The sequence below is a fragment of the Leptonychotes weddellii genome, chromosome 4 (genome assembly GCF_054177405.1).
Source record: "Leptonychotes weddellii isolate Sample4059 chromosome 4, ASM5417740v2, whole genome shotgun sequence".
Lineage (NCBI taxonomy): Eukaryota > Metazoa > Chordata > Mammalia > Carnivora > Phocidae > Leptonychotes > Leptonychotes weddellii.
Genome location: NC_138372.1, coordinates 95,252,515 through 95,279,580, shown reverse-complemented (window position 1 = coordinate 95,279,580; position 27,066 = coordinate 95,252,515). Strand labels below are relative to the sequence as shown.

Here is a 27,066-nt window from a genome sequence, read left to right as displayed (position 1 = left end):
CCAACCTCATTCCCTAGTATAGGAGGACTAAGAACAGAAAACAAAATTATCACTGAATTTCAACTTGTGGTAGGACAGTCTAAGTCAAATAACACTTAAAATAGGACAGATAGGGGGGTGCCTGGGTGGCTCAGTCGTTAAGCATCTGCCTTCAGCTCATGTCATGACCCAGGGTCCTGGGATCGAGCCCCACATTGGGCTCCCTGCTCAGCGGGAATCCTGCTTCTCCCTCTCCCACTACCCCTGCTTGTGTTCCCTCTCTCGCTATGTCTCTCTCTGTCAAATAAATAAATAAAATCTTAAAAAAAAGACAGATAACCAAAACCCTTTTAGCCCCAGAGAGGCAAGAGAGATGGGGCAAAAAGCCCCAAAATGAACTACATCTTTAAGACCTAAGTGTGGACATTGTGTTGCCCTGCAGAAGAGAGCCCCCCAGCCTCTTTTTCTTTTTTAAAGATTTTATTTATTTGAGATGGATAGCGAGAGAGAGCACAAGCTGGGGACGGGGAGAGGGAGAAGCAGGCTCCCCACTGAGCAGGGAGCCTAACGCAGGACTCGATCCCAGGACCTCCAAGACCATGATCTGAGCCGAAGGCAGACGCTTAACTGACTGAGCCACCCAGGCGCCCCATGAGAGCCCCCCAGCCTTGTCCAGGAGTGGAGTGGGCAGCAGAGGTGACCAGTGCTCCTCTTCCCTCACCATGTAGTATCCTGGAAGCAGCTTCTGCAGAAACTCTGCCTCTTTGTGCTGGACCGTTTTAATGATGAATTCATCGTCGCTGGACACGTAGAAGAGGGAACCGCTAGCCCCAGAGTTGCAGAGTTCAATCAGTGGCTCACTGCAGAGGGAGTACTGGGGCCCAGAAAGAAGAGAGCAAGAAGTTCAGAAATACCAGGGCCTGTCCAACCAGAAATTAAGTACAGATGCAATTCTGTTCTAAAGGAAAATTAGAGCAAGACTGTGAAGAGAGTCTTCTTTTGGGAGGATCCCTCTGATACTGGGGGAACCAGAAGCTTACCAAGTAATCATCAGGCCGGATACCAAATAACTCCCGAAAGTAACGGAAGGCAACAGGTGCATAGGTCTTGAACCGAAAGTCATTGTAGTGATGAGCAGGGGTCAAGTTGCTCCCTTCACTGTGGGGTTAAAATAGAAAAAGCTGTAATTTATCAGTACCTGTCACCCAGGGAGTCCACCCTGGGCAGACACTCAGAGTAACCCAGAGGCAGGTCAGTACATCCCTTCTGAGAGAACCAGAGGGATTAGATGAGTCAGTTACTTAGTGGGACAAAGCCACTACATGGGGATTAAGACATGGCACAGGGGATCACACTATCCCTACCTACTGCACTGAATTGCTTTTTAGGGCTCACTCCACAGGCCGGAGGCTCATGGAAGCATTCAAAGGACAGCATCTGCTCTCCGAATTCTCTATTCCCACATCACCCCAAGATCAAGTTAAGGACTGGACATTGGGCACATGCCTAAATTAGACCTGAACCCCTAAAACTGGCCTGAGGTTGATATGAAAAAGCCACACTTTCCAGGACATTCCCCGGAACATTAACCTCTGTACCTGGGGAAGAAGATACTTTCCACCACATAGAAGTCTTGCATGAGGACATCACGCTCTGGTTTGGTACTCAGGCTTCCCACAGTGTGAGTAATGCCTAACTGGATGGCACCTTTCAAGGCAGATGAGGTTGTCTGAGAAATAGAAGAAAAACGAGAGGAAAGTTCCAGTATTAAATCTGATCAGAGGGCGCCTGGGTGGCTCAGTTGGTTAAGCGACTGCCTTCGGCTCAGGTCATGATCCTGGAGTCCCTGGATCGAGTCCCGCATCGGGCTCCCTGCTCGGCAGGGAGTCTGCTTCTCCCTCTGGCCCTCCCCCATCTCATGTGCTCTCTCTCATTCTCTCTCTCTCAAATAAATAAATAAAATCTTTAAAAAAAAAAAAAAATCTGATCAGAACAATAAAAACTCAGGAGGGAAAGGCCAGAAGCAGCACTCAAAAGCAAATGCCCTTCTAGTACTTCAGACCAAGCCAGGGCGATCCAATTCCTCCATCCTCTTGCTTTACATGGCAATTAAGCCTGGTGAAGGTTGGAAGGGTATGAAGATACACAGTAGCAAAGGCAGGACTGTCTGAGTCAGCCTCAGCTAGGCAAGGTGTTCCTGCCTATCCATATCTATAGTTGGAAGCCGCTCTCCATATCAACATTTGGAAGGTATGTTGTACTGAGAGAACAATCTTAAGTCTCATTCCAAAGATTCCATTTTATTCAAGAAATACAGAATTTAACTAAAATTTACTGATATTCTGATGGACTACCTGGCTACAGAAGCTTCAGTCCTTTAAGGGAAAGCCTGATTGGTGTCCCAAAGATGACAGGGTGGCAAAAAAAGTTCCTAATTGAAGAAGAAAGCATGAAAGACTCAAATTATTTCTGAGAGAAGTGTTTAGATTTAAAATTATCACACTATGGTTAAAACACGAATTCAAAAGCCTCACTCTTACAATCATATGGGAAAATATCACATCATCTAGATCTGTGCTGTGCAATACACTAACCACTGGCCACAGATGGCTATTTAAGTTCATTAAAATAAAAACTGAAAATCTGCCTTTTCAGTCTTACCAGCCACATTCAAGTATGATTAGTAGCTACTATTGGATAACACAGATTATAGCACATTTCAATCACTGTAGAAAGTTCTACTGGACAGTTTTGTTCTAATGATTTCCCTCATCCTCAACTCTCACCAACTATTAAATTACTTATATTTCTACTCAGTACTCATTAGGCACTAAAATGATAACTAGAGGGGTACCTGGCTGGCTTAGTCAGTAAAGCATATGACTCTTGATCTCAGGGTCATGAGTTTGAGCCCCATATTAGGGGCAGAAATTATTTTACTTATTTTAAGTAGGCTCCATGCCCAATGTGGGGCTCAAATTCACGACCTCAAGATCAAGAGTCGCATGCTCTCCTGACTGAGCCAGCCAGGTGCCCGGCTAGAGATTACCCCCCCCTCCAAATTATATATATATAAAACTAGATTTTGAAGTGTATGCCTCTCCAATTAGCCTAGAAACTAATCTTTTTGTCTCAATGTTCAGCATATAAATAGAGCTCAATAAATATCTATTGAATTGACAAGGGCCTCGAGCCCATTCCCAGAGAGGGTCAGGTCCCTGACAGTGCAAAAAAGGCAGAAAACACACACAAGAATTTATGTGGGCCAGAAACAGGAATCCAAGAAATCTTCACACCCTGTATCAAACAAGGTATAGACGCTCAATGGAAAGGTTGAACACTGTCCCTTGGGAAGCCTGAGCACCTCCCAAAGTGGTCCAGAACTGAAAGTAAACTCTAAAGTTCAAGTTTTATGATAGTTCTTGTGCAAAGGCTTAGGATATCAAGAAATGAGACAAAATGTGGAGAATAATACCAAGGGGACAGAACTATCCCCTCCTGGAGTAAAATGAAAGGGTTCCACCCAGACACACCTTTTTATATGTCGTCTCTCCTGAGGAATCAACACCTCGGTGGCCTATTTTCTTGATGGGCATGCCAGAGGCATAAGGCACCTGGAAAAAGAAGAGTCAAAATTAGCACATGATCCCCATGTAATACACCATACAGCTACCATGACGGTACATTAAAACAAACTGAACACTCAACCCACCCGTCTAGGTTAAGAACATTTTATAAAATCTTCACAAGACCCACACATCTTTAGTGTTGTTTCCCAATGAATTAACTGGCTAAAAGAACACAGAAAATTCCAAGGGACACATATTTCACTTTTGATCCTAAAAAAAAAGGACATAAAAAAATGAGCTACATTAAGGAAAAGTAGAAACAAAAGAACTATGAAACAGCTGCTCCACAAAAAAGAACAAACCTAGTTCACAAAAGCAAGACAGGTTAAAAGTAGTTCCACAGACCCCTTCTTTTTTCACCAGCTTTCTTCAGAAACTTCTACCCCTCTAACCTTCAACCTGACATGAACACTACCTGCTCAAAGTGCATTCACCAGTAAAAATGATCTAGCCACTCGCAAATACAAGTACTGCAAGCCCGGGAATTAAAAAGCTAAGGCAATAAGATGACTCCTCTGAGATAAAAGCCCTTGGTGTCTTGAAGAGATTCCTGGGAACATGATATGGCTTTGTTTTCCACCCACAGGATTGCCCCTGAAATAAGGAAGGACTAATACCAGTAGAGTGGAGCTTAGAAGGCTATTCCCCACATCAAGATGAAGCACAAAAGACACAAAGGTATTCTTCATGATGTCAGTACTCATTAAGTTAATAAGCCAGAGGCAAAAAGGCCAGTGTAAATAGAGTGCATGATCTTAGGGCCTGATATTCAAGTTCTACTCTTCTTGCTAAGGCCCTTAAATGTCAGAAAACCCTTACCATATCATCTCAAAGATCTTGGAAGAGGTTCTAAGAGAAAAACCTAAAATCCCAGGCCAAAGGGGGCCTGCATTCTGAAACCCTGTCACAAAACCCCGTAGAAAGGCAAGAAATAAGAAGAGGCTTGGGAAATACTGAAGAAGAAGAAAGTTAAGCAAATGGGAGATATTCTGCACAGAAAAGAAAAACTTAGAAAACTAACATCATCTGTTTGGTTAAAAGAAGTTATTCAAATTCACTGAAGCTATGCAACCAGGAGGCAGTAACAGCAAAACCAAAGAGTGAGTTTTAGTGCTAGATTGTGTGGGTTTTAATCCCAGCCTTATTAATTGTGTGACCTTGGGCAAGTTGCAGAACCTCTAATCCTCACTCTACTTATCTGTAAAACATGGATAGCAATGGTACTTAGCTCACAGGAGTGTTTACCGGATTAAGTAAGAATAAAGGATACTTAAATTATTTACTCTTTGGTACACACCATTTGATACATTAAAAAAATGTTCAATCAATTACTATTGATTTATTATAATAATCAAACCTATTATTAATATCTATAATAAACTACAACAAAAGTAGTCGTATAGGGACAGCCGGGTGGCTTAGTCAGTTAAGCATCTGCCCTTCGGCTCAGGTCATGATCCAGGGTCCTGGGACCGAGTCCTGCATTGGGCTCCTTGCTCAGCAGGGAGCCTGCTTCTCCCTCTGCCTGCCGCTCCCCCTGCTTGTGCTCTCTCTCTCTGACAAATAAATAAATATTAAAAAAAAAAAGCAGATGTATAATCTCTAGCTTACCAAAGAGATGTAAGAATCCCGCCTAGCTTCCAAGATCCAAGTAGGGGGAAAATAAAGATGTCATAAACAGGTATCCTTCTATCCCAGAATTAAAGTTTCAGAAATATGGTATCAGTATCAAACTCACCTCAGATACCATGGATCTCTTGATTCCTGATGCTGTTAAAAGAATAAACAAAACACAATCAGAAGTGTACACACACACACTAGTGCCCACAATTTCTATCAAGCACACTGAAACAACTGGGGTTTGAGTCCAACTAAATCTGACAATGAGCTCCTGCCTCTTGCTCTGTGATACTAAATCCTTTTGGATAGGGATTTTAAATATCCCTTCCTCCTCCTCCATACTCACAGAACCCTTATGCATATTCCATTCCTGTTCTAGTCCCTTTTCTTACTCAATTCTTCATATTGTTTTCCAGGAAATATATCTGTTCTTGATACATTTAACCATCAGAGTCAAGAGGGTCTCGTTTGATACCATGGCTGAAAGAGAAAGGGTGTAAGAAATACCTAGGACTCATTGGAGAGTCTAGGGCTTGATTAGTAATTTTTCCTGGACAGCTAAAAAGGTAAGAACTTTCAGAGCATATCTATGGTGCTTTACTTCTCTATTAATTATTTCAGAAAAAAGGTAAAGAGTTGATCTATGGAGATAAAGCAGCTAAGGATGAGAAATTACAATGTCAAAATAATGAAGATTCTGCATCCCTCCCTACCTCCTCATCTTGATTTCTGCTGTAAACTCAACAGGAATTTGTTGGCGTTTACTTACTTACTAAAGTGAGTTTTACTTACCAAATACTTAATCAGGGCAGATGTGTAAGGTAAGTCTGTGATTCAATCTCATAAGTATTATGGCTTTTATCCATTTAAATTTAGGAAAGATAAATATGTTTACAAAGTGACTAAAGGAATATATCTGTAGAAAATCTACTCTGAAAGGTTAAATCAATTCTCAAGGGTTTGCCATCCCCATAACCTTCATCAATGATCACATTGGAGACACATGACCACTCAGGAAGACAGACTGTCCCCCCACTCTTCATATTGGAAAATGCTGACTTTTATCTTCAAAGACTACTGATATATACCTTCAATCTAATTCTAATGAATTCAAAGAGAATAAAGATTAGCCATATTAAAGAAAATTAAAAAGAGGAGCCTAATGGGATGGATCTTCAATAACACCTGAGCAGGAAGATCCCAGTTCCAGTGTATGTATACACTGGATTATTGATGAGGGGGTTAAGGGCAATAAGGTGAAGCTCTAATTATGATTGTTTAAGACAAATAATCAAGGGCCCTTAGAATTTCAGAATATAGCTGAGCTCAGAGGAAAGGTTGTAACAATAGCCCTTAGTCGTACAGAGGCCACAGACCAAATATTTCTGTTACCGATAAGCAGAACAGCAAAATTTCCTTCCCTATATTGAGTCAGGGTAGCAAAAAATGGGGAACAGATGGTTTTCATTCCTCTTCCCAAAATAGGAGGCAATGGAAATGTCATCTAGCTGTTAGGAAGATCTGCTGCATAAAAATGCATAAAATGACCCAGAAAATTGGAAAAACAGAAAAGCCCAATAATCTACACCCTTTATAGATGCTTCATCTTCAATTAGATCAACTTCAGCTGGGTAAAAAACGAGCTAAATTAGTACTAGAATCCCAAGCTAAAGATTCCAAGGAACAATAAGCCAGGAGAACCCAGATTTATGATTAAAACGGCTACTGACTTACTATAAAATTTAAGGTGTCCATCAACAAAGGAAAAAAGGTCTAACCTTTTATTTTTTTTTATTTATTTTTTTTTTATTTTAAAGATTTTATTTATTTATTTGAGAGAGAGAGAATGAGAGACAGAGACCACGAGAGGGAAGAGGGCAGAGGGAGAAGCAGACCCCCTGCTGAGCAGGGAGCCCGATGCGGGACTCGATCCCGGGACTCCAGGATCATGACCTGAGCCGAAGGCAGTCGCTTAACCAACTGAGCCACCCAGGCGCCCTTTTTAAAGATTTTATTTATTTATTTGATAGAGCGAGCGAGCACAACTAGGCAGAGCAGCAGGCAGAGGGAGAGGAAAAGCAGGCTCCCCAACGAGCGGAGAGCCCAATGCGAGGTTATCCCAGGACCCTGGGATGATGACTTGAGCTGAAGGCAGACGCTTAACCAACTGAGCCACCTAGGCACCCCAAGGTCTAACCTTTTATATCTTACAACCTTTTAGCCAGGAGTCAAGATGCTGAGCTATTTAAAAATCAGAAGACCTGGGTTCAAATCTGTTAGACCAGGCAAACTGTTCTCTATGCTTAACTAAAAAATGAACCTATATTACAAACCTTACAGGGGCACCTGAGTGGCTCAGTTGTTAAGTGCCTGACTTTGGCTCAGGTCATGATCCCAGGGTCCTGGAATGGAGTCCGGCATCAGGCTCCCTGCTCATCAGGGAGTCTGCTTCTCCTTCTCCCCCTCAACGCATCCCCCCATGCTGGTGCTCTCTCTCTCAAATAAGTAAAATCTTCAAAAAAAAAGAAGGCTTATGTAGGGGCTCCTGGGTGGCTGGGTCGATTAAGCATCTGATTCTTGATCTCAGCTCAAGTCTCGATCTCAGGATTGTCGGTTCAAGCCCCACATTGTGGAGCCTACATCATTAAAAAAGTCTTGCGGGCGTCTGGGTAGCTCAGTCTGTTAAGCGTCTGCCTTTGGCTCTGGTCGTGATCCCAGCATCCTGGGATTAAGCCCTCATCAAGCTTCCTGCTCAGCGGGAAGTCTGCCTCTCCCTCTTCCTCTGCTCCTCCCCTCCACTTGTGCTCTCTCTCACTCTCGCTCTTTCTCAAATAAACAAAATCTTAAAAAAAAAAAAGTCTTATGTAAAGTTTCGATGTGATAAGCTAAATCAAATGGACCATAATGTGCTATACAAATATATTCTTTTTATGTGATTTCTAAAGCAAGAGCAAAGTTGGGCCCACAGCAAGGTTTAATGTGCAATTACCTAGACCTTCAAGGAATTTTAATTAGCATCTCAAATTACTTGGCTCCTCCCAAACCCCTGAGCGGCCCCACCACCACCACACCCTCCTGCAAGTACACACATGCAAGTACAGAATCACTGATTCTCACTGAGAAAATCAGTATGCTTTCAGTTGAGAAGACAAACACTGATTCTGGACTCCTTGGTCAGTGTTTGGCCTATCCCTTCCCTTTTTACCACAGAGGAAAAGGTTTGGAAGGGATGTGGCAGAACCAAGAAGGGCCAACATCCAGTCCTAGTCTGACAGTCTTATCTAGAAAATAACGTTCTCTGTACATAAGTAGTCACTAGATAAAGTTAAACAATGGGGGAAAAAGAGGCAGGTAAGTGATTTCAAGGCACAGAGTTAGTAAGAAAGCCCTATACCTCCCTGAAAAGCTCTACTTTGCTACCTTTCCTAGTTTTATCCCACAAACATGTAGCTCTAGGGCTGCTACACTCTTGCAAAGTACCCAGAACCACGGTGATAGGACTTCACTCAGTGGAATTTTGGTGCCAATTGCTTAGCTATCAGCAACTGCAAAGCTGGGATTAATCCCAAGGACACTTATGGCTGAAGCAGTTAAAACGGTAACAGGATCTAAATGATGACGATGATGATGATGATGATGATGAAGAAGGGCACCTGGGTGGCTGAGTGGATTAAGCCTCGACTCTTTTTTTTTTTTAAGATTTTATTTGTCAGAGAGCACGCACAAGCAGGGGGAGCGGCAGGCAGAACAGGCAGAGGGAGAAGCAGGCTCCCCGCTGAGCAGGGAGCCTGATGTGGGGCTCGATCCCAGGACCCTGGGATCATGACCTGAGCAGAAGGCAGACGCTTAACCAACTGGGCCACCCAGGTGCCCCATATACCTCCAACTCTTGATGTCAGCCAGGTCATGATCTCAGGGTTGTGAGACAGGGCCCTGCATGGGGCTCCCCGCTCAGCACAGCGTCTGCTTGGGATTCTCTCTCCCTCTGACCCTCCCCCTGCTTACGTGCACACATGCACACGCTCTCTCTCTAAATAAAATCTTTAAAAAAATATATAATGATAATCAAACCAAGTAACACAGGAGGAGGAGGAGAAAAAGACCTAAGACTTATTACTCTCTTCCTTGCCTGAAGTTTTGCTCCTGGGGCACAAATCTGAGCTCCAACCTACCACAGAAGAATGGAAGGGAAGAGAAAAATACCTAGAGTTTTACCAATGTTGCTGTTAACACCCAAGTGGTCCAGAAATCCAATGAAGAACAGAGTGACATGATCTGCTAAGGCTGGACCACTTGGTCCAAGTCTCTGCCAATGAGAAACTTTTTTTTTTTTGAACGATTTTATTTATTTGACAGAGACAGACAACGAAAGCAGGAACACAAGCAGGGGGAGTGGGAGAGGGAGAAGCAGGCTTTCCCACTGAGCAGGGAGCTCGATGCGGGGCTCAATCCCAGAACCCTGGGATCATGACCCATGCCGAAGGCAGACGCTTAATGACTGAGCCACCCAGGCGCACAATGAGAAACTCTCTACTAGAGAAGTCCATGAGACTGAAGAGTCAACAGCATTGTACCTGTTCACCTCATAATGAAGCTTTTTCTCCTATTAGTACAGAAGGAGGAGGAAGAGGAGCAAAGGGCAGGGGAAGGAGAAGGGAGGGCAGAAGAGAGAGAGAAAAGACAAGAAGGCTAACTCAGCATGGCCACACTGAGCTTGGTAATGCCAGCCAGTCAATGTTTAAGGGAAATGAGATTCATTCCTATGAATAAGACCAGAATATTGTTGGGGCTGCCTGGGTGGCTCAGTTGGTAAGTGTCTGCCTTCGGCTCAGGTCATGACCCCAGGATCCTGGGATGGAGCCTGGGTAGCTTGGGCTCTCTGCTCAGCGAGGAGCCTGCTTCTCCCTTTCTGTCTGCCCCTCCCTCCGTCGCTCATTCCCTCCTGCCTCAAATAAATAATCTTAAAAAAAATAAAAAAGACCAGAATATTGTTCAGCAGAAAGTTGGTTTTCTAGCATCTTTGCGAAAAATATTCTCTGATAAGGATATATTATTATCTTATAATCCAAATCCACGATCCATATATATCATTCTCTTTTTGGATGGGGAAACAAGAGTATAGGGCAGAGTTCTAATGTTAAAATTTACTTTACTTGGCAAAAAACCTTTCTCCTGAGAAATCAGGGACCTGCCTCTCCCATCTAAGCCAAAACTCCGAAGGATTATTAAAATTCCTACATGATCAGTCCACACCATGAAATGTAGCATGTGCTACAAAAGAGAGAGCACACTACCCAAGGTGGAGCTGGGTATGGAGGCTGACAGCTTGGCTTCTCCTCATTGGCTCAATTTTAACACCTCTCAGTACCAGTTCAATGCTGAATTATTTCTGCTCCCTCTCCTCATTCAATTATTCAAAAACTGATAATCTGTTACATGTCAGGAACATTGCATAGGCACTATGGACAGAGAGTTTTATGTTCCTGACCTGGAGGAGCTCACAATTTTTTTCTGCATTTTTTGCCAATACTTGGGCATCTCCACATTCTCCTAATTCTCCTTAATACTGGCTGCAAGATTAAACTGAACGGATACCTTTGTAGAAAGGGTATTTCTCTCCACTAACAAAATTTTTATTTGTATAGCACTTTAAAAGCTTACAAATGTAGCTAATTTGATCCTTAAAACAATACTACAGGGTATGGGAACCAATTAAATGAAGTACTTAAGAGATATATCCACCAAATATAATGTATGAAACTTGTTCGCATGCTGATTAGAAAAATAGTAAAGTAGTGCTCGCTTTGGCAGCACATATACTGACACTGGAACGATACAGAGATTAGCATGGCCACTGCGCAAGGATGACACGCAAATTCATGAAGTGTTCCATATTAAAAAAGAAGAAGAAATTAAAAAAAAAAGTAGTTTAAAAGTTTCTGAGACAAGAGCCTCAAGAGGAGAAATTAAAGAACCACTATTCTGTAGATGTGATGATGCTACTGTGGTTATGTCACAAGTCCCTACCTCCCTTTCCCCCCAAAATACAGTCCTTATTTGTAGAAATAACATTCTGAAGCATTTATGCTGAAATCAGATGAAGACTGGGTTTGCTTTAAAACATTCCAGGGGGTGGAAGTGGGGAAATTAAGATGAACAGATGCAACAAGCTTCGCAAAATATTGCTGCTGAGTCTAGATGATGGGCACACGGAGGTTCTTTATACTGTTCTTTCTACTTTGTGTATGTCTGAAAATTTTTATAATTAAAAGTTTAGGGGAAAAATACCACAGAAGAAAAGAAAACAAGTCTGGATAATCAAGCTTCTTCATCTGAGTTGGCTTCTGAGAGGTTTTCTCTGGTAAAAGGAAGCATCAAGATGAAGCTCTAACAGTGACATTGTTTTTATATTGCACTAAGTTGGGACTCTTATTAACAGGTCCTGGACCAAGAAACATTCTAAACAACTAGCTAATACTGCAGTACTAAAAGCAAGACATGAAGCCATCACAAACAGTCTGCATCAGAAAAAAATAATGGTTCAAATAACTTATTTTTGAGTGGGTCAAGAGATGATATAGAGCCAACCATGGCAACTCTGAACCCTAGTTCCTCTGCAGAAAGAAAATGTAAAAGCCCTAGAGAAGCAAAAACAACAACAAACCAAATCCTAGAGAAGCAAGGGTGTACTCACTTTGGTAATTTTGTTTCTAAAGATTTTATTTATTTATTTGAGAGAGAGAGAGAAACAAAAAGAGCATGAGCAGGGGAACCAGCAGAGGGACAAGTAGACTCCTTGCTGAGTGGGAAGCCCCGGGCGGGGCTCGATCCCAGTACCCTGAGATCATGACCTGAGCTGAAGTCAGATGCTTAACTGGCTGAGCCACCCAGGCACCCCTCTCACTTTGGGAATTTTTAAAAACTCTGGCCAGGCAAGCTCAGTCTGGCTGAAATCTATAGCTGCTGATGAAAGTTGATTTTTTAAAAAGATTGTATTTATTAATTAAAGAGAGACAGACAGAATGGGAGGGGGAGGAGCCGAGGGAGAGGGACAAGCAGACTCCGTGCTGAGCACGGGGCTTGATTCCAGGACCCTGAGATCACAACCTGAGCTGAAATCAAGAGTCAGATGTTTAGCCGACTGAGCCACCCCAGGCGCCCCATGAAAGTTGGTTTTTAAACAAAGCAAGTTGAAAACTCAGCTCCTTCAGTCACAAATTAAGCTACTTGCCCACTGTCAAGCTAACAAATCAATTACCATTTATATTATGAAAAAAATCATCTGAAAGGGCCTTGAGATTTTTAGTCTAATCCTTTTTTATAAATAAAAGCACAAGCATAAGGGATGTGCTCAAAATCACAGAGCAAAGATGATGACAGAGCCAGAATGGGAATTCACATTCCTAATCCCCAATTCAACTCTTTCTTCTGAACAATCTTGTTTTCAATTTCCTGGCCACCTAAAGTCTAGGTGGGCCAAGAAAGCACCAGGGGAGCTAGAATGCTCTAAAAACTAAATAAATCTCAGAACTGCTAACAGACAATATGAACACATATTTTCTTTCCCTGAGGTACCCCCCTCCCTTGGGACAAGGAAATCTATTTTTCATTTTCACTGAAAGAGGATTAAGAGCAGAGTCCCTCCTTCAATTCCTCTCAATCTTTTTTTTTTTTTTTAAGATTTATTTATTTGAAAGAGAGAGCGTGCAAGCGAGCATGGGGGTGGGGGGAAGGGACAGAGGGAGAGAAAATCTAAGCAGACTTGGCACTGAGCATGGAGCCCGACACAAGGATCGACGTGGGGCTCGATCTCCCGACCTGAGCCAAATACTTAACCAACTGCACCACCCAGATACCGCCCCCTCCATCAGTCTTAAGTTAACAGTAATGACAATCTGTTCCTCTGGCAATAGTCATCAATGTTACTGGCAAAAATAGTAGGAAAATATCTTTCACTTCTTTTAGTGAGGTTATCCTTGTTCTGAACCAAATGCCTGTATTCTAGATCAGCAGAAATTTCTTTCAAGTCTGATTCTTTTTTTTTTTTTTTTAAAGATTTTATTTATTTATTTGACAGAGAGATAGTGAGAGCAGGAACACAAGCAGGGGGAGTGGGAGAGGAAGAAGCAGGCTTCTTGCTGAGCAGGGAGCCCGATGTGGGACTCGATCCCAGGACCTTGGGATCGTGACCTGAGCCAAAGGCAGACGCTTAACGACTGAGCCACCCAGGCTCCCTCAAGTCTGATTCTTGAAAGAGCAGTTTCACAGTTTTATAGATGTTAAGGTCCTCACTAGTAGAAAGTACCTTTTTGTCTTTGTAATAAAATATCAACAACTTTAACGGAGAAAGTTTAACAGAGAAAAAAAGAGCTCCATTCATCTCAGGTTGAAGTTTTCTTTTTGGTGTTATGTGAGACCATGACTTGCTCTGATTAAAAGAACAAGGCTCTTATGATTATTGAATTTGCAGTGGACAAAAAGAGGGTATCTGACACACAAACTCTTTTTCGTTTTAGGGACCTTAGAATTGACTGCAGAATCAGTTACCAATCCTTGGCAATTAACTTTTTTTTTTGGCACATTAACTTCTAAAATATTTGCTAAAAGACTGAAAGAATCAGTAACTCCACATATTATGCACAGAAGAGCTCAGAATTCTGTTGTTTTTCTAGGAGAGCCAAGGTCAGAAGGGGAAATTGTCTTCTGTACTATTCTCTCCTTCACCAAGGAGTTCTGGTTCAGTCAGTACCCATTCAATAACAAACAGTTAATCTGGTTTAAAATCAAGTTAGTTCACACACAGTCTATCAGATTAGTCAGGGGAGCAATAATAGCATAGTGGGCAGAATTGTGGGCTCTGAAATCAGAACACCTAGGTGTGAATACTAAATTACCACTTACTAACTAGGCAACCTCGGACAAGTTAGTTGAAACTCTCTAGGCCTTGGTTACCTCATCTATAAAATGGAGAAATAACAAGTTCCTCATAGGGTTGTTAAGAGAATTAAGTTAAGTCATGTACAGCACTTAACATATAATAAATGCTTACAAATACTATCACTTATTATCATCATTATGAATTATGAAACCTATCTATAGGATGGGAAGGGTCAGGGGAAATGAGAGATGCAGCAGAAAGGGAAAAGAAGAAGAGTTGAGACTCATTTACTGAAACAAAAGGAAATGAAGTTATAGGAAGACTCTGAGAGAGACAAAAGGTAGTCAATTGATTCATATTATACTGTGGAACTATGAGAAAAGAAACTTCTGTGTTACGATAGCATCTTTCTTGGGGAGGGCAGAGAGAAATGGGAGCTAATGTCAAATAATGCTTGCAAGACACCCACAGCCTTCTCAGAAGAAGGCCATGTACTACCACTACAAAAAGTCTGCAATTGTTATGGGGAAGAGGAGTTGGCTTCTAGTTACTGCAAGGAGCTCATGCTTCTTCAGCACAGATACACATCAGATCTACCTCTCTTACGGTTGACCCCACAGCACAGAAAGTTGAAACCTAAATGAGGAAAAACAGAAAGTTATCACTTACTGCTGGGGTTCTACTTGCTTACAGCAGAATAAGCATATTAAAAAAAAAAACTCTGAAATCTAAAATTATGAACAGGACCTAACCTGATCCCCAGCACCATACTGTGAAACGTAAAATGATTTTTTTGTAGTTCTAGGTAAACGTCCAAAAAACAAGAGGAGAAGTTCTGGCAGAAAAATTCCAAGACTGGTCACAAAATCTGTTAAGCCAAATCATTTCACCCTGGAGTGATTTCATATTGGCAAAAAATTTTCAGGTACAAAATTCCTTTGCATACAGGCATCTACCCTTTCAAAAAATAACGTGCGTACATCTTATTTGAGGGTCTTCCACTCTTGAGGGTAATTTGGCAATATCTAGCAAGAAGTCTTAAAAACATACATGTACAATTTGACCCAGAAGTGGGAATTTATTCTAAAGAAATAATCAAGTGGGCAAAAATGTATATACAAAGATATTTACTGCAGCATTATATATAAAAACTATTATTGGATAGATACTGTAACTGGAAAGAATCTAAATGAACAAAAGGAGATTGGTGACATAAATCTAGCCATAAAATGGAATATATAAACCATTATTTTTATGTATATTTATGGATAGGATGTGGAAAAGAGTAAAAAAAATTACAAAGTACCGTATTTTTGTACAACACTTACCTATAAGTTCACTCACATTATTTATACACATTGAAAAGGTCCAAAAGATTATATGTCAAAATGTTTAAGTATAACTATCCTGAATAGTGGAATTAGGTTGATTTTCTAACTTTACAGATATCTATTTTTCCTTACCTATGTAAATTTTATATAAAAAAATAATTACATCAATAATTTAGCAATTAAGGAAAAGAGATACACAGGGATGACTTTATTGTTGTGCTCTTTGCTATATACTCCATTTTCCCCAGTAAACCACTACTTGACAGTCCCACATATACAGACCAACATCACTCCCACCCCACACATTAACTCAAGCTCATTACAATCATATTATGCTGCTGCAGAGACATACTAGAAGAAAAAAATGTAAAAAGAAAATGTCCAGAATACTGCTGACAATCCCAAGCTACAAATACGCATGACTCCTCTACACTTACTCTTTCTCTACCACATATTACTTTGAGATGCTTGTACAACCTGAAACAAACTTTCATCAGCACATATAAGAGATTCTCTCTGAAGAGGTTTATCTTTCATGTCCTCCAGAACATCAATATTCTCCTATAAAACGGGGAAACCTAATTTCAGCATATCTCCTGGATACCAAACCCTGAAAAATATAAAAGATCCGCTAAATTATGAAAATAAGCTGGGAAACCTTTAATGTTACTAAAATAATTTCAAAGCAGCTGAACCAGTCAAGTGCCAAAATGGAAACAACCCAATTGATTCTTGCTAAAATACAACAATGAATCATCACACCAAGTCACAGAATATTTTTCTGAGTAACTCCATCCTAGTCTTAAGGAAGGACTCCATTTTGGTCCTTGGCCCCACCCTAAATTGTGTTTCTAATGAAAAAGGTACTGGAGGGGCTGGTTTCTTGGCAAAACACCACTGTGACTCTCCATATATTTGCTTGCTACTATTGAACAACAGGAGATTAAGATTCACTACTGAGGGGAGGGAGGAAATGTAGAGGAAGGGAAAAATCATCAATATAATTCTGAGAAGTGTAAAAAAGGCAAACTTCAGAGGGAAATGAGTTGGCTTTAAAAAAGGAGATAATTGAAATAAAGATATTTCCAAACTATAAAAACCTCCAAAATAAGAGTTGTTTTTCCCCCCAGTATGTGGAACAAAACAGAGTTGGCCTTAATACCAGAGCCTCTCCCTGCACTTTCAGAGCAGAAGCATTTCCGTCGGAGATGAAATGACATCATCCACCAGATGAAAAACTAAGAGGCAGTGTGTGACTGACTTCAATGTTTGAAGTACACATATAATTTGGGGATGCTAGAGGCTGGCCGGATGTGCATTACTCAGACAACTGGAGTTTTGCCTGGGCAGGTCATAGAGAGGCAATCCCAGAGACCCAACTCAATACTACCGCATAAATGTGTCAATAATACCTACACAGAGCACAAAGCGATATAAGCAGACTTTTGGGAAACAAATGCTAACTCTTAGAGGTTCTCTTGGTTGATCACAGAGAGAGCCAGAGGTTTTAAAAGGAAAAACAAAAAAAGCAAAAGCAAAAACCCACACAAAACAAAACACAAACACAGTCAGCCCAGTTATCTGTTGTACTATCTGAAGCAATCTCTTTGGTCCTTGCTACCTTGAAATACTGAAAGCCATTTTAACTATACCCCTGCAGGTAGGAGACACAATATGTTCTTCAAATGAAAATACTCAGAAATGTCTGAAGTATCAGCTCACCTCCTGAGAATCTCAGTAGTGCTGAGTACTCAAAAACTTAGTGTTTAGAAACAAACAAAAAAGTACTATTATTACATCCTCCATAAGGACTAAACCAAGCCAATTAAGAAAACCAAGCCACATCCCAGAGAAAAACTAAATTTTGTTTCCTAGCAAGTGTCAAGTTTTCCTAACGATCTTCTAGGAAAAAGTGAGAAAGACAAAGATGCTCCTAGAAACAAAAGCTCCAAAGCAATTTGATCTACCAGTCCTGGGGTCACCTCAGATAACAGCCAACTAAGCAGCAAGGAATGAGCCACAAGTTCACTAAGATTCATCCTTTTCTTTTTTTTAAACTAAGACTCATCTTGATAATATTCAACCTCAATGTAACACCTCTGCCACTAGTAATAAGCTCCCAAGGTTAATTAAAATAACTCTACATTTCCCTCTTGTGATAAACTTTTGCTTCTACAAGGCAAATTTCATGGTTCTCAGGTCTCAAATATATATCTCTTGGCACTAAAACTTTGATCGAAAATATGGAAGGAAAAAAAAAGTCTTCTTTAAAAGACCGGAGTCTCAGGGCACCTGAGTGGCTCAGTCCGTTAAGCCTCTGCCTTCGGCTCAGGTCATGATCCTAGGGGCCTGGGATCGAGCCCCTTGTCAGGCTCCCTACTCAGCGGGGAGCCTGCTTCTCCCTCCCTCTCTGCTGCTCCCCCTGCTTGTGCTCTCTCTCACTCTCTCTGACAAGTAAATAAATAAAATCTTAAAAAATAATAATAAATAAAAGACCTGAGTCTCCTGGATAAGCCACCCATGGCCAAGAAATATTTGACATTTCTTGGCAAACTGCCACCTCTTATTTCCAAACCTGGCTCTATCTATCCTGAAAAGGCAATGACTCTTGCTGGATTGGAATGAACATGTTTCAGCAGAGAACGTCTAATTTTAATTATATCATAATGAACATTAACTGCCCCAACAATGCACTTCAAGACAATTACAAGGAATATCAGAGATAGGTTACTTTTCCGTCATCCCTTTTATACAGGTTCTTGTCAATGAAAATTTAAAGTTTACCAGGCTTGTTTACCTGTACTGTGCACAGGAAAGCTACTCTGCTCTAGCTAATTATGTTTCCTAAAAAAACCCTCTTCCCATTCTCTCCCTACAACTTCCTTTGCTTACCTTCCCTTAGCCCACTTCCCATTAACATCACTGATCTTTTGGTATAGTGCTTATTCTGGGTTACTTCCATATTACTCAGTTAAGTATATAAGGCAAATAATAAGATATACTGAACTCCCCGCAAGAAACCTGCCTTCCTTACTTTTTGCCAAAGTCTTCCTCAGACTCAACAGAAAAGAGCCTTTTCTGGAATCAGATGTTTGCCAATTAATACATATTGTCTACAGGGGCACCTGGCCTGGCTGGCTGTCAGTACAGCATGCGACTCTTGATCTTGTAAGTTCACGACCCATGTTGGGTGCAGAGATTACTTAAAAATAAAAGCTTAAAAAAAATATATTGTCTACAGCCATTACAAACAGACTGGAATTTCACAGGAGGATAAAGAAAAATGACTGGGAGACAAAGTTTAAAAAAATGGAGAAGTTGAGGGAAAAAAAGTTCACTTCAAACAGTAAACAGTAAAAAGAACGATGGAGGGTGCCTGGGTGGCTCAGTTGGTTAGGCAACTGCCTTCGACTCAGGTCATGATCCTGGAGTCCCGGGATCGAGTCCCACATCAGGCTCCCTGCTCAGCAGGGAGTCTGCTTCTCCCTCTGACCCTCCTCCCTCTCATGCTCTCTGTCTCTCATTCTCTCTCTTGCAAATAAATAAAATCTTAAAAAAAAAAAAAAAAGAATGATGGAAGCTCATAGGAGATATGAACAAAACCAATCAACACATACTTAGAAACTAAACAATGCTCTTTTGATAGGAAAGGGTGGAGAAGTGAAGTGCAAACGGGGAAATGGGCTAGGAAGGGGTTTCCTCTAGGAAATACCATCAGCCCAAACACTCTCTGAGACTGAATGGTGGGCTGGGGTTTGGAACACTGAGAAATAGAGATTCCCTCTACCAGGCTATCAGAAAACAGCATACTTCCTGAAATATACATTTATTCGTGATCAAGAAATACACCCAGGAAAAAGAGAGAAGAAAGTAACAACTTTGCTCTTGCTTTCTTTATGTCAAGTCAGAACATCCAAAAACTCTAGGAAAGAAAATATCCAGCTTAAAGGATAAAATAACCACCTTCCTTCTTTATCCCCAGTTCTGTCTTTGGCCTGGTGTTCTCTCTGTTGTTCACTTCACAGGCTATAGTTTCCATCATATTATCGGAGAAAAACAGGCTAATAAAATATGAAATAACTAGTAGCTGGCACCTGTTTGAGAAAAGTTATCAATCAGAAGACTTTTATATCAACCCAGAACAGCATACAGAAACTAACAAGCAAAACATATTATTTTGATATCCAAAGCTAACTTATCAGTCCATTATTACCAATTACTATCAGATACTGGATACCTAATAAATCTATATAATCATACTTGACCGGGCTTGGGCAGCCATGGCAGAAATAAATGGTTAATCAGGGGTGCCTGGGTGGCTCTGTCAGTCGAGCATCCGGCTCTTGGTTTTGGCTAAGGTCATGATCTTGGGGTCCTGGAATCCAGCCTGGCCTCGGGCTCCGCAGCGCAGAATCTGCTTGAGAGTCTCTCTTCCCTCTGCACCCCACCCCTGCTTGTGTACACACCGCACTCTTTCACTCTCTCTCAAATAAATAAAATCTTTTTCAAAAATTTAAAAAAAAAAAGGTTAATCAAAAACAAGGACATTCTGATGTCAGTTTTCTGGCAAAATCTACCAAGGGAACAAAAGAAAAAAAATGTCAAAACCCCCATGTAAAAAGCAAACAGAAACATTTCTCCCTACTTATAAAATGTCAACCAAAATGGTACCTGGTGATATACTGACTACATGACATTTTGTTCTATCTTTACATTTCCAAATTTCAGTTTATCACTCTAGTAGAGTGGCTTAAGTTGTATTACTTTTCACTAATATGGAAGAACTGAAGGGAGAAGATCAGCCTACAAATGGTTTACACTGGATACAAAGAACACAGACCAAAAAAAACTACAAAATCCCTACCATTTGGTGTTATCAGATTAGTGCATAATTTACTGGTGAAGCTCTTCTAGAAAGAACAAAACCACCAGAATCAGGGACTGATGAGGCTGGCCCTTTGATAAAGGTCCCAAGCAAAAATGCTCAGTCCTGTGTCTCTGGGGTTTCCCTCAGTAGTTAAGTAAAATACAGTCGGAAAGGAGCTGTAAAGTTACTTCCAAATCATTTGTGCTCATGATAAAATCATATAGGTGAAGGGTGACAATTTCAGAAATGTTCTGGTCTGAAGCAAAAAGGAACTACAGTTTCATGATCTTCTAATGTTTCAAGTGTTTTTTCCTTGGGGGAGTCATGTGATTTTATCAAACAGCTCTTATTTCAGAGAAGCAGTATACACTTTAGCATTCTAACTTCACTTTTTAACTCCTTCAAACTTCAAATCAAGTCTCCAAAACAGAAACTCTTTACCCCCTTCCTGGTAGTAAAAAAAAAAGGACTCAGTAGCTGATTTTAAGCTTTTTTTTTTTTTTTTAAGATTTTATTTTTAAGTAATCTTTACACAGCAATGTGGGACTTGAACTTACAACCCTGAGATCGAGTCACATGCTCTACCAATTGAACCAGCCAGGCGCCCCTGAATTTCAAGCTCCTGATAAACTAGTCAAATTACAGATAGGGAAACAGACTTTCTGCACACTGGTGTGACAGATGGTCATACTGTCAACAGCACCTCTTCAGGGCTAATTTTATTTTTAAGTGGTGCCACTGTCCAAATAATAAGGATGGGGGAGAAAGCCAAAGAAGGAATAAATTTCTTTTACACATCAAACAGCTGAGACTAGATGGCAAACTGCATCAATTTTTATTAACAAAGTATAAGAACAAACACATGATGATGCCTTCTCTAAGCTGATACTCATTTATAACTGCCTCCCCCAAACCCAAACACGGTAATTACTCCAATGGGAAAAGATGTCAAACATCTTAAAACGTATGGTTTGATCTACCATCCGTATTTCACTTATCAGCAGTATAAAAGACCAGCTATGCCTTAATGGTGAAATAATCCATACAGGAACAACTGTTCTAAATAATCTGTCCTTCCTAATTTGAATGCCAAAAGATTTTGAGCCTCCAAAGGTTATGAGTGGCTTATCTGAAACATTAGTCAATCTGTCCCTGAATCCTAACATTCTTACCTTGAATCTATTTTCAACATTGCCAACGAATCTTGCCTTTAGGATTTCAGAGTTTCACCAAAATTTAAGTGAGTTCAGCTAAACATCTAAGAACAATAAGCTGATTTTAGAATGGTTTTACACACACACACACACACACACACACACACACCCCCTATCTTGAATTTCTACAAGGCCAGCCTTGTTGCCTTTAACACTTTAGGAAATCATAAACCATCACTCATTCCTGTCAATGTCCTAATCCCCCTGGTACTATCATCCAGATAGAGCAACACTCACCTTCAGTCACAAATAAAACCCATTTAAAAAAAATTAAAATAAAAATAAATCCCATTTTTAATAGTCTTTTTTTTGGTATCAGAATCAAATATTCTATCCTCTTCAATCATATCCTTAAAATGAAATATTTTACCAAATTAAATTTACTAAGCCCAAACCTAAGTGAAAGTGCAGATACACATATAAAGTCAACACTGTGTATTTGGACACAAAAATCCCACCAGGTTTTCAGGAATATTTACAAACAGAATTTTTCTTAATTTCTTAATCCAATTGCTTCAATATCTGTCAAAGAAGCAAAGAGGGAAGGTGTAAAAAACAAAAGTAAAAATAGGAATCTAAAACTATTTTTAGACATTTTTATACCTTGACTTCTCATATGAACATAGTAGAGTCAAGGAGCTGTAAGGTCCACTGAAACCTAATGTTTTATTTTCTAGTGAAAACACAACAGGACAAAAACATTTATGCAATCTGAATTACTAATTGCCAGCCCTAGGATCTGGCAGAAAACATAAGAACATAAAAATATCATACAGTGACATCTGAAAAAGATAGGAGGACTCTCTGAAGCAGGAGCAGAGATGGAAGAGGAGAAAGATGTATCAATAAGTGACAAAGAAATATTTCCTTTACTCCTAAATCTATCCACATGGCCAGTACGTCTATGAGATAGAGGCTGAATCAAATTTTAGGATATAAACACATGGCTTTTAAGGTTAACGTGGTTTCTAATAGAACACCTAACTTGATAGGTAAGTTTAAGGACTACACACAACCATTGTTCTTTCTGCACTGGGGAAGGAAAGAAAAGTTTTTAAATTAAGGAACTACTCTATAAAAAAAACCTGTCATTATACTTCATCCTTCACACTTAAAATGCAACATGAGTTGCTCTGGTCCTCTAATGTTTTTACAGGAAAGGCAAAAATCACCTCTCAAGAAACTAAAAATAGATGCACATAAATAAAACTGCAGCTTATGAAGAAGATATCTGTGATCATGTAGTCGTACTCATCCCAGCTGGAATATGAAAGGTGGAACCTTCTATTCAGCCAATTCAAAAGGTAAGGATGAAATCCCAGGCCTAAGGAAACTTCAACATCTCGAGTACTGCATCCAACATCTGGCAGCCTCTCCTGTTCACAATTTAGAGGTAAGAGCCGCTGTGGAACACCAGACATTTCTGATGGAAGCTCTAGAACAGTTTCTGACTCAATCTCCACCCCTCTCCCCACGCTTATACACATTTGCCCTCCTACACACAATCTGTTGCTTTTCTGGTGGGCTCCTGGCCCTCCCTCAATCTCCAATAGTTTCTAACTACTTTGAGCTATGTTCCCTGGCTCCATTCTCCAAGTGCCAATTTCCTGATACAGCCTAAGCATTCTTCCAGTCCATTTCCTATTATGCAATATTCCCCACAGCACGCAGAACCACCTCCCCCAACCACACCATCCTTCCCAGGCCTAATTTCCAACATAACCTCTCTCAGCCTGTACTGCATCATTCCACCTTCTCCATCTATTTTTAGGGTCTTTTTTCCACCTTCCTTCAAAACGTTCCATTCCTTCCCAAAATTGGGCAGTCTAGAAATGAGAATCATCGAAGTAGGGTGTTTGATAGAACATATATGTGTGTACGAGTGCGTGCGCGTGGCGGGGGGGGGGGGGAGCACTAAGTGAGAAGGAATGACGCATGAAGGGGAGTCTCTAAGGAAAAAGATGTCTCAACTCCCACCCCCAACAAAATCCACAATACCCTAACTCCGCAGCAATCGAAAGAAAGCGTCACATAACTCTTAAACATGTTTCAACTCCATGGCTTCTCTTCTACATTTTTATAAAATTAACCCCATAACTTGGATTCCACCTGCCTCTCACACTAATTCCTCTCTCTACTTATGAAGCCTCTATTTACTTTAGTTTTCTCCGCTCCTTTCGGTTTCCCTCTTACCCCCACCTTCAATCTCCATCCCTTCCTAACCCTACTACTTCAAGTCCTCAAATAGGTCTCCTCGAAGACAGCTAGTGTTTCTGACAGCCTCCCTTTCCTCAACCAAATCCATCCTTTCCTCACACTCCCCCTGTCCGCCCAGAAAGCCCTGCTATTCGAAAGCCCGGCCTCTGTCCTCCTTACCGGCAACTCCTCGGACATCCCCAGTTACAGGTGCCCTCCCAGGTCTCGCTCTCGTTCCCATCGCACAGCAGTCATCAGACCCCTGCCCACGCCCCGCCCTGATTACCTGAGGACGAGGCGCCGGAAGGGACCGCGGGATCCAAGGATGAAACCCCGGCCGCCGACGGCCCAGAGGAGGCCGACGCCATCTTGGCAGCCCCCTCCCCCTCAGCGGCCTCGCTCTCTTTCAATCGGGCTCTTCCTCTTCTCCGAATCGAATTTTCTCCGTCTCTTCACAGAACCCGCGTTCTGCGGGCCGCCTCCCTGCCCGCTCCGGGGCCTCTCTCAGACACGTCGGGCCGGGTCGTGAAACAGCTCAGGGCCGCACCATTTGGCTGGCATAGGGGAGAACTCCTGTCTCGCACCCTCTCCGCAACTTCGGCCGCTCTCCTCGGGAGCTTCTTTCCCCTTTCACGAGAGTAGGCTCAAGCCTCTGCCAGGGCCCCGCGTCTGAACCTAACCACACCTAAAAAAATAAGGGGGCGTGAAAAGTCCCAACGGAACGAATGCCCCTACCCCTCCTCCCTAGCCACAGCCTGTTTATCGCCCAACCCCACCGCTCCACTCCGGGTGGCTAGGGAAATCCGGGAACTGCGCATGCGCTTAACCTTTCCAGCGTTTCAGCCCACTCGAACGGGAAGAGAGGGAGTCCTTGAGAGCCAATCGGGGGGCTGCTATTGGTCATATGACGCGGGCTCCCCACGCCCTAACGAATCCACCGGTCGAAGGCAAGCCCTCTCCGACTGTAGACCGTCCCTACGGTGGCTCGGTGGGTCAATTCATATTCGGCTCTGCGAAAGGACCGCGTTGAGTTGCCGGAGCTCGAGATAAGTGAAGAGTCCGCCCAGCCGGCCCTCAATTTTAGAGCCCAGGGAAGAATTCCCGACAAAAGCGCTGTTGTCAAGTCAGAGACATTAAGCACTCGAATATCACAAAACATCACATGCGACTAGGTGTTCTTCCGGCTTTACTGCTTTGTTTACTGTAACGTGCGCGGCCGTCTTGCCTTCCTCTGAATGACATTCAAAACAGATCTACACTGCCTCAAACGCAATGCTCGGCACTGTTATGGAATGCTGTAAATATTTGATAAATGAATGAATGAAGACCTGTCAGAAAGGGCCACGGAAAGCAATCAAACCTTATCACAGTCTTCTCGCGATCCAAGCAAGCCCTTAACTACTCAACTCTGTTAATCTGTGCACCAAAGGGCATGGGGACACGATTCTAGTCTAATGTGCGGACTAACGCTGCTCAGTTTTAACAAAGTACCCTGGAGATTGTGAACCCAGGTGGGGATCTTAAGACCTGTCTCTCCCTGATCGGACTGTAAGCAAAGACTGTTTCACTCTTGTATTTCCAGCTTCTCCTATCTGTGACTCTCCACATGGTAGAGGCTCAATAATTATTTGTGGAATTAATAAATGAAGACTAATGGAGGGGGGGATCTTGCTTTTGTAGCCCCCAAGATGCCCTGGTTATCCTCTATCCGGGTGTCGTCCAGGTTCTAGAAAGGGAACCTAGGACCCGAAAGCCCAAACTACCCCTGCCTATTTACCTCTGCCTTCTATGCCAATCTCATCAAGATTAAAATAATTGTTTCCCTGCTGCCCCCTGCTGGATTATTCATATTCCTTTGGGTGCTTAAGGTAGACAAACTTCACATGATTGGGTTGCCATTTCATTCCATAGCAATGGAATTGTGTGACACTGAAGTATTTTACAATTGCCTATACCGCTCCACCCAACTAAACAGTACAGGAACTAGACAATGGGAGCACACTGTCTAGCACAGGATTTCGCTCATAGGTCTTCAATAAATAAATATTTGTTGAATAAATAATCCTTGTTTTCATAAAAAGCATGGAGCTGCTACCATTTCCTGAGTTATTTTAGAAATCAGCTGGTGTAGATATAAAGCTGTTTCTGATTTTAAAATTGGAAAGAGACCAATAAAGCCCTGACTCACCAAGGCAGTAGGTCAAAGAGGGGGATCTTCTCCCTGGGATTTGATCAGTGAATTTGATTTCAGCCCTCCTGAAAAGAGATCCCTGTTTTGTAGCTTCTTAGGGATCTTTGCTTCTCTTTATGTACCAGAAAATGGCTACTATTACTCCTACTACCTTGTATTGTCAGTCTGTTTACTAGTTTGTCTCCCTTCTAAGACTGAACATTTCAGGGCAAAGATTACATCTTATCCATTTTTAGATCTCAAGCTTCTAGAATAGTGCCTGGCACAAAGTAGGTGCATAATACATGTCTCCTGAATATATGAATGGATGAAGGCAAAATTTAAAAAGTGGGGCTAGGGGCGTCTCCCATCTTTTCTCCCATACCTTGTCTCTGCCTCCACTCCCACTCAATCCCTGGGGTGTCCTCTGAGTCATAGAGCCACTCTTCCCCAGTAACATTCCTGGCATAGCAGAACTGGGGTGACGTGGCAGGGTGTGGAAGCAGAGGCAAAGCAGGACATGCTGGCTTGGTGCCCCCAAGGAAATTGAAAAGGGAGTTCAATAGATACTTTGGAAAAGCAGAGCAATCTGGCGATCTCAAAATAGGACCCATATACAAACTTAGCAGAAATAACGTGCGCGCGCGTATACACATACACACACACACATACACAGCTTTATTAAAGTGACCTTCATGTCTTAGAACAGTTCCTAAGGTCGGAATGGAGGGGCTAGGGGCAGGCAAGATCAACCTAGATGCAAAATAAGAGGATGAGTATCTTATTCATTCAATTAGTCATTCATTGAATTGACATTATTTAGCTCCCACTATGCCCTAGGCACTATGAGAATTCCTGGTATACACAGATGAAGATAAAGTCCCTGCGCTCAAAAAGGTCACAGGCTAATGTGGTAGACATATAAATCATTAGAATAAAATGTAATAGCTGTCATCATAGAGTATATACAGGTACTATGGTTTGACAACCATATTTTCAGAATAAAAGATGGGAGGAGAAGTTGACACAGGGTCTTGACAATTCCACAGACTGTTTGATATTGGAACTACTCTGGAGAATTGAGGAGGCATGATCTCCATGGTTATGGAAACTGTGCCAGGAAGCGAGGTGGGTGAGTGAGAAGACTTCACCATCCTATAGAACAAGAATTTTGCCAGGTAT

General features: G+C 41.6%; 1 protein-coding gene, 1 long non-coding RNA gene and 1 other non-coding gene across 10 annotated transcripts in view; 1 reads left to right on the top strand and 2 right to left on the bottom strand.

The window, feature by feature from the left end:
* Nucleotides 1–24,500, bottom strand: part of PIP5K1A (phosphatidylinositol-4-phosphate 5-kinase type 1 alpha) — a 37,699-nt gene extending 13,199 nt beyond the window's left edge. Inside the window, exons 1-8 of one of the 8 annotated variants that reach the window (XM_081815919.1) lie at nt 24,001–24,500; nt 21,477–21,562; nt 19,401–19,531; nt 5,347–5,378; nt 3,513–3,593; nt 1,578–1,708; nt 1,020–1,137; nt 701–853 (exon numbers count right to left, since the gene is read on the bottom strand). In XM_081815919.1, coding sequence (XP_081672045.1) covers nt 701–853; nt 1,020–1,137; nt 1,578–1,708; nt 3,513–3,593; nt 5,347–5,378; nt 19,401–19,531; nt 21,477–21,496 — 666 coding nt within the window. In that variant the 5' untranslated portion in view covers nt 21,497–21,562; nt 24,001–24,500. Of the gene's footprint in view, nt 1–700; nt 854–1,019; nt 1,138–1,577; nt 1,709–3,512; nt 3,594–5,346; nt 5,379–14,703; nt 14,743–19,400; nt 19,532–21,476; nt 21,871–24,000 lie in introns of those variants that run through there. The other 7 variants (XM_081815920.1, XM_031041081.2, XM_031041091.2 and 4 more) reach the window with 7 other exon arrangements.
* On the bottom strand, nt 7,228–14,697 carry LOC145720889 (uncharacterized). Its single transcript, XR_014144149.1, has 2 exons — nt 12,336–14,697; nt 7,228–12,079 (listed from the first exon to the last, which is right to left on the bottom strand). It is a non-coding gene; the product is annotated as an uncharacterized LOC145720889 (long non-coding RNA).
* LOC115944887 (U6 spliceosomal RNA) lies at nt 11,024–11,127 on the top strand. The gene has a single exon (XR_004079392.1). It is a non-coding gene; the product is annotated as a U6 spliceosomal RNA (small nuclear RNA).
* Nucleotides 24,501–27,066: the final 2,566 nt, after the last annotated feature.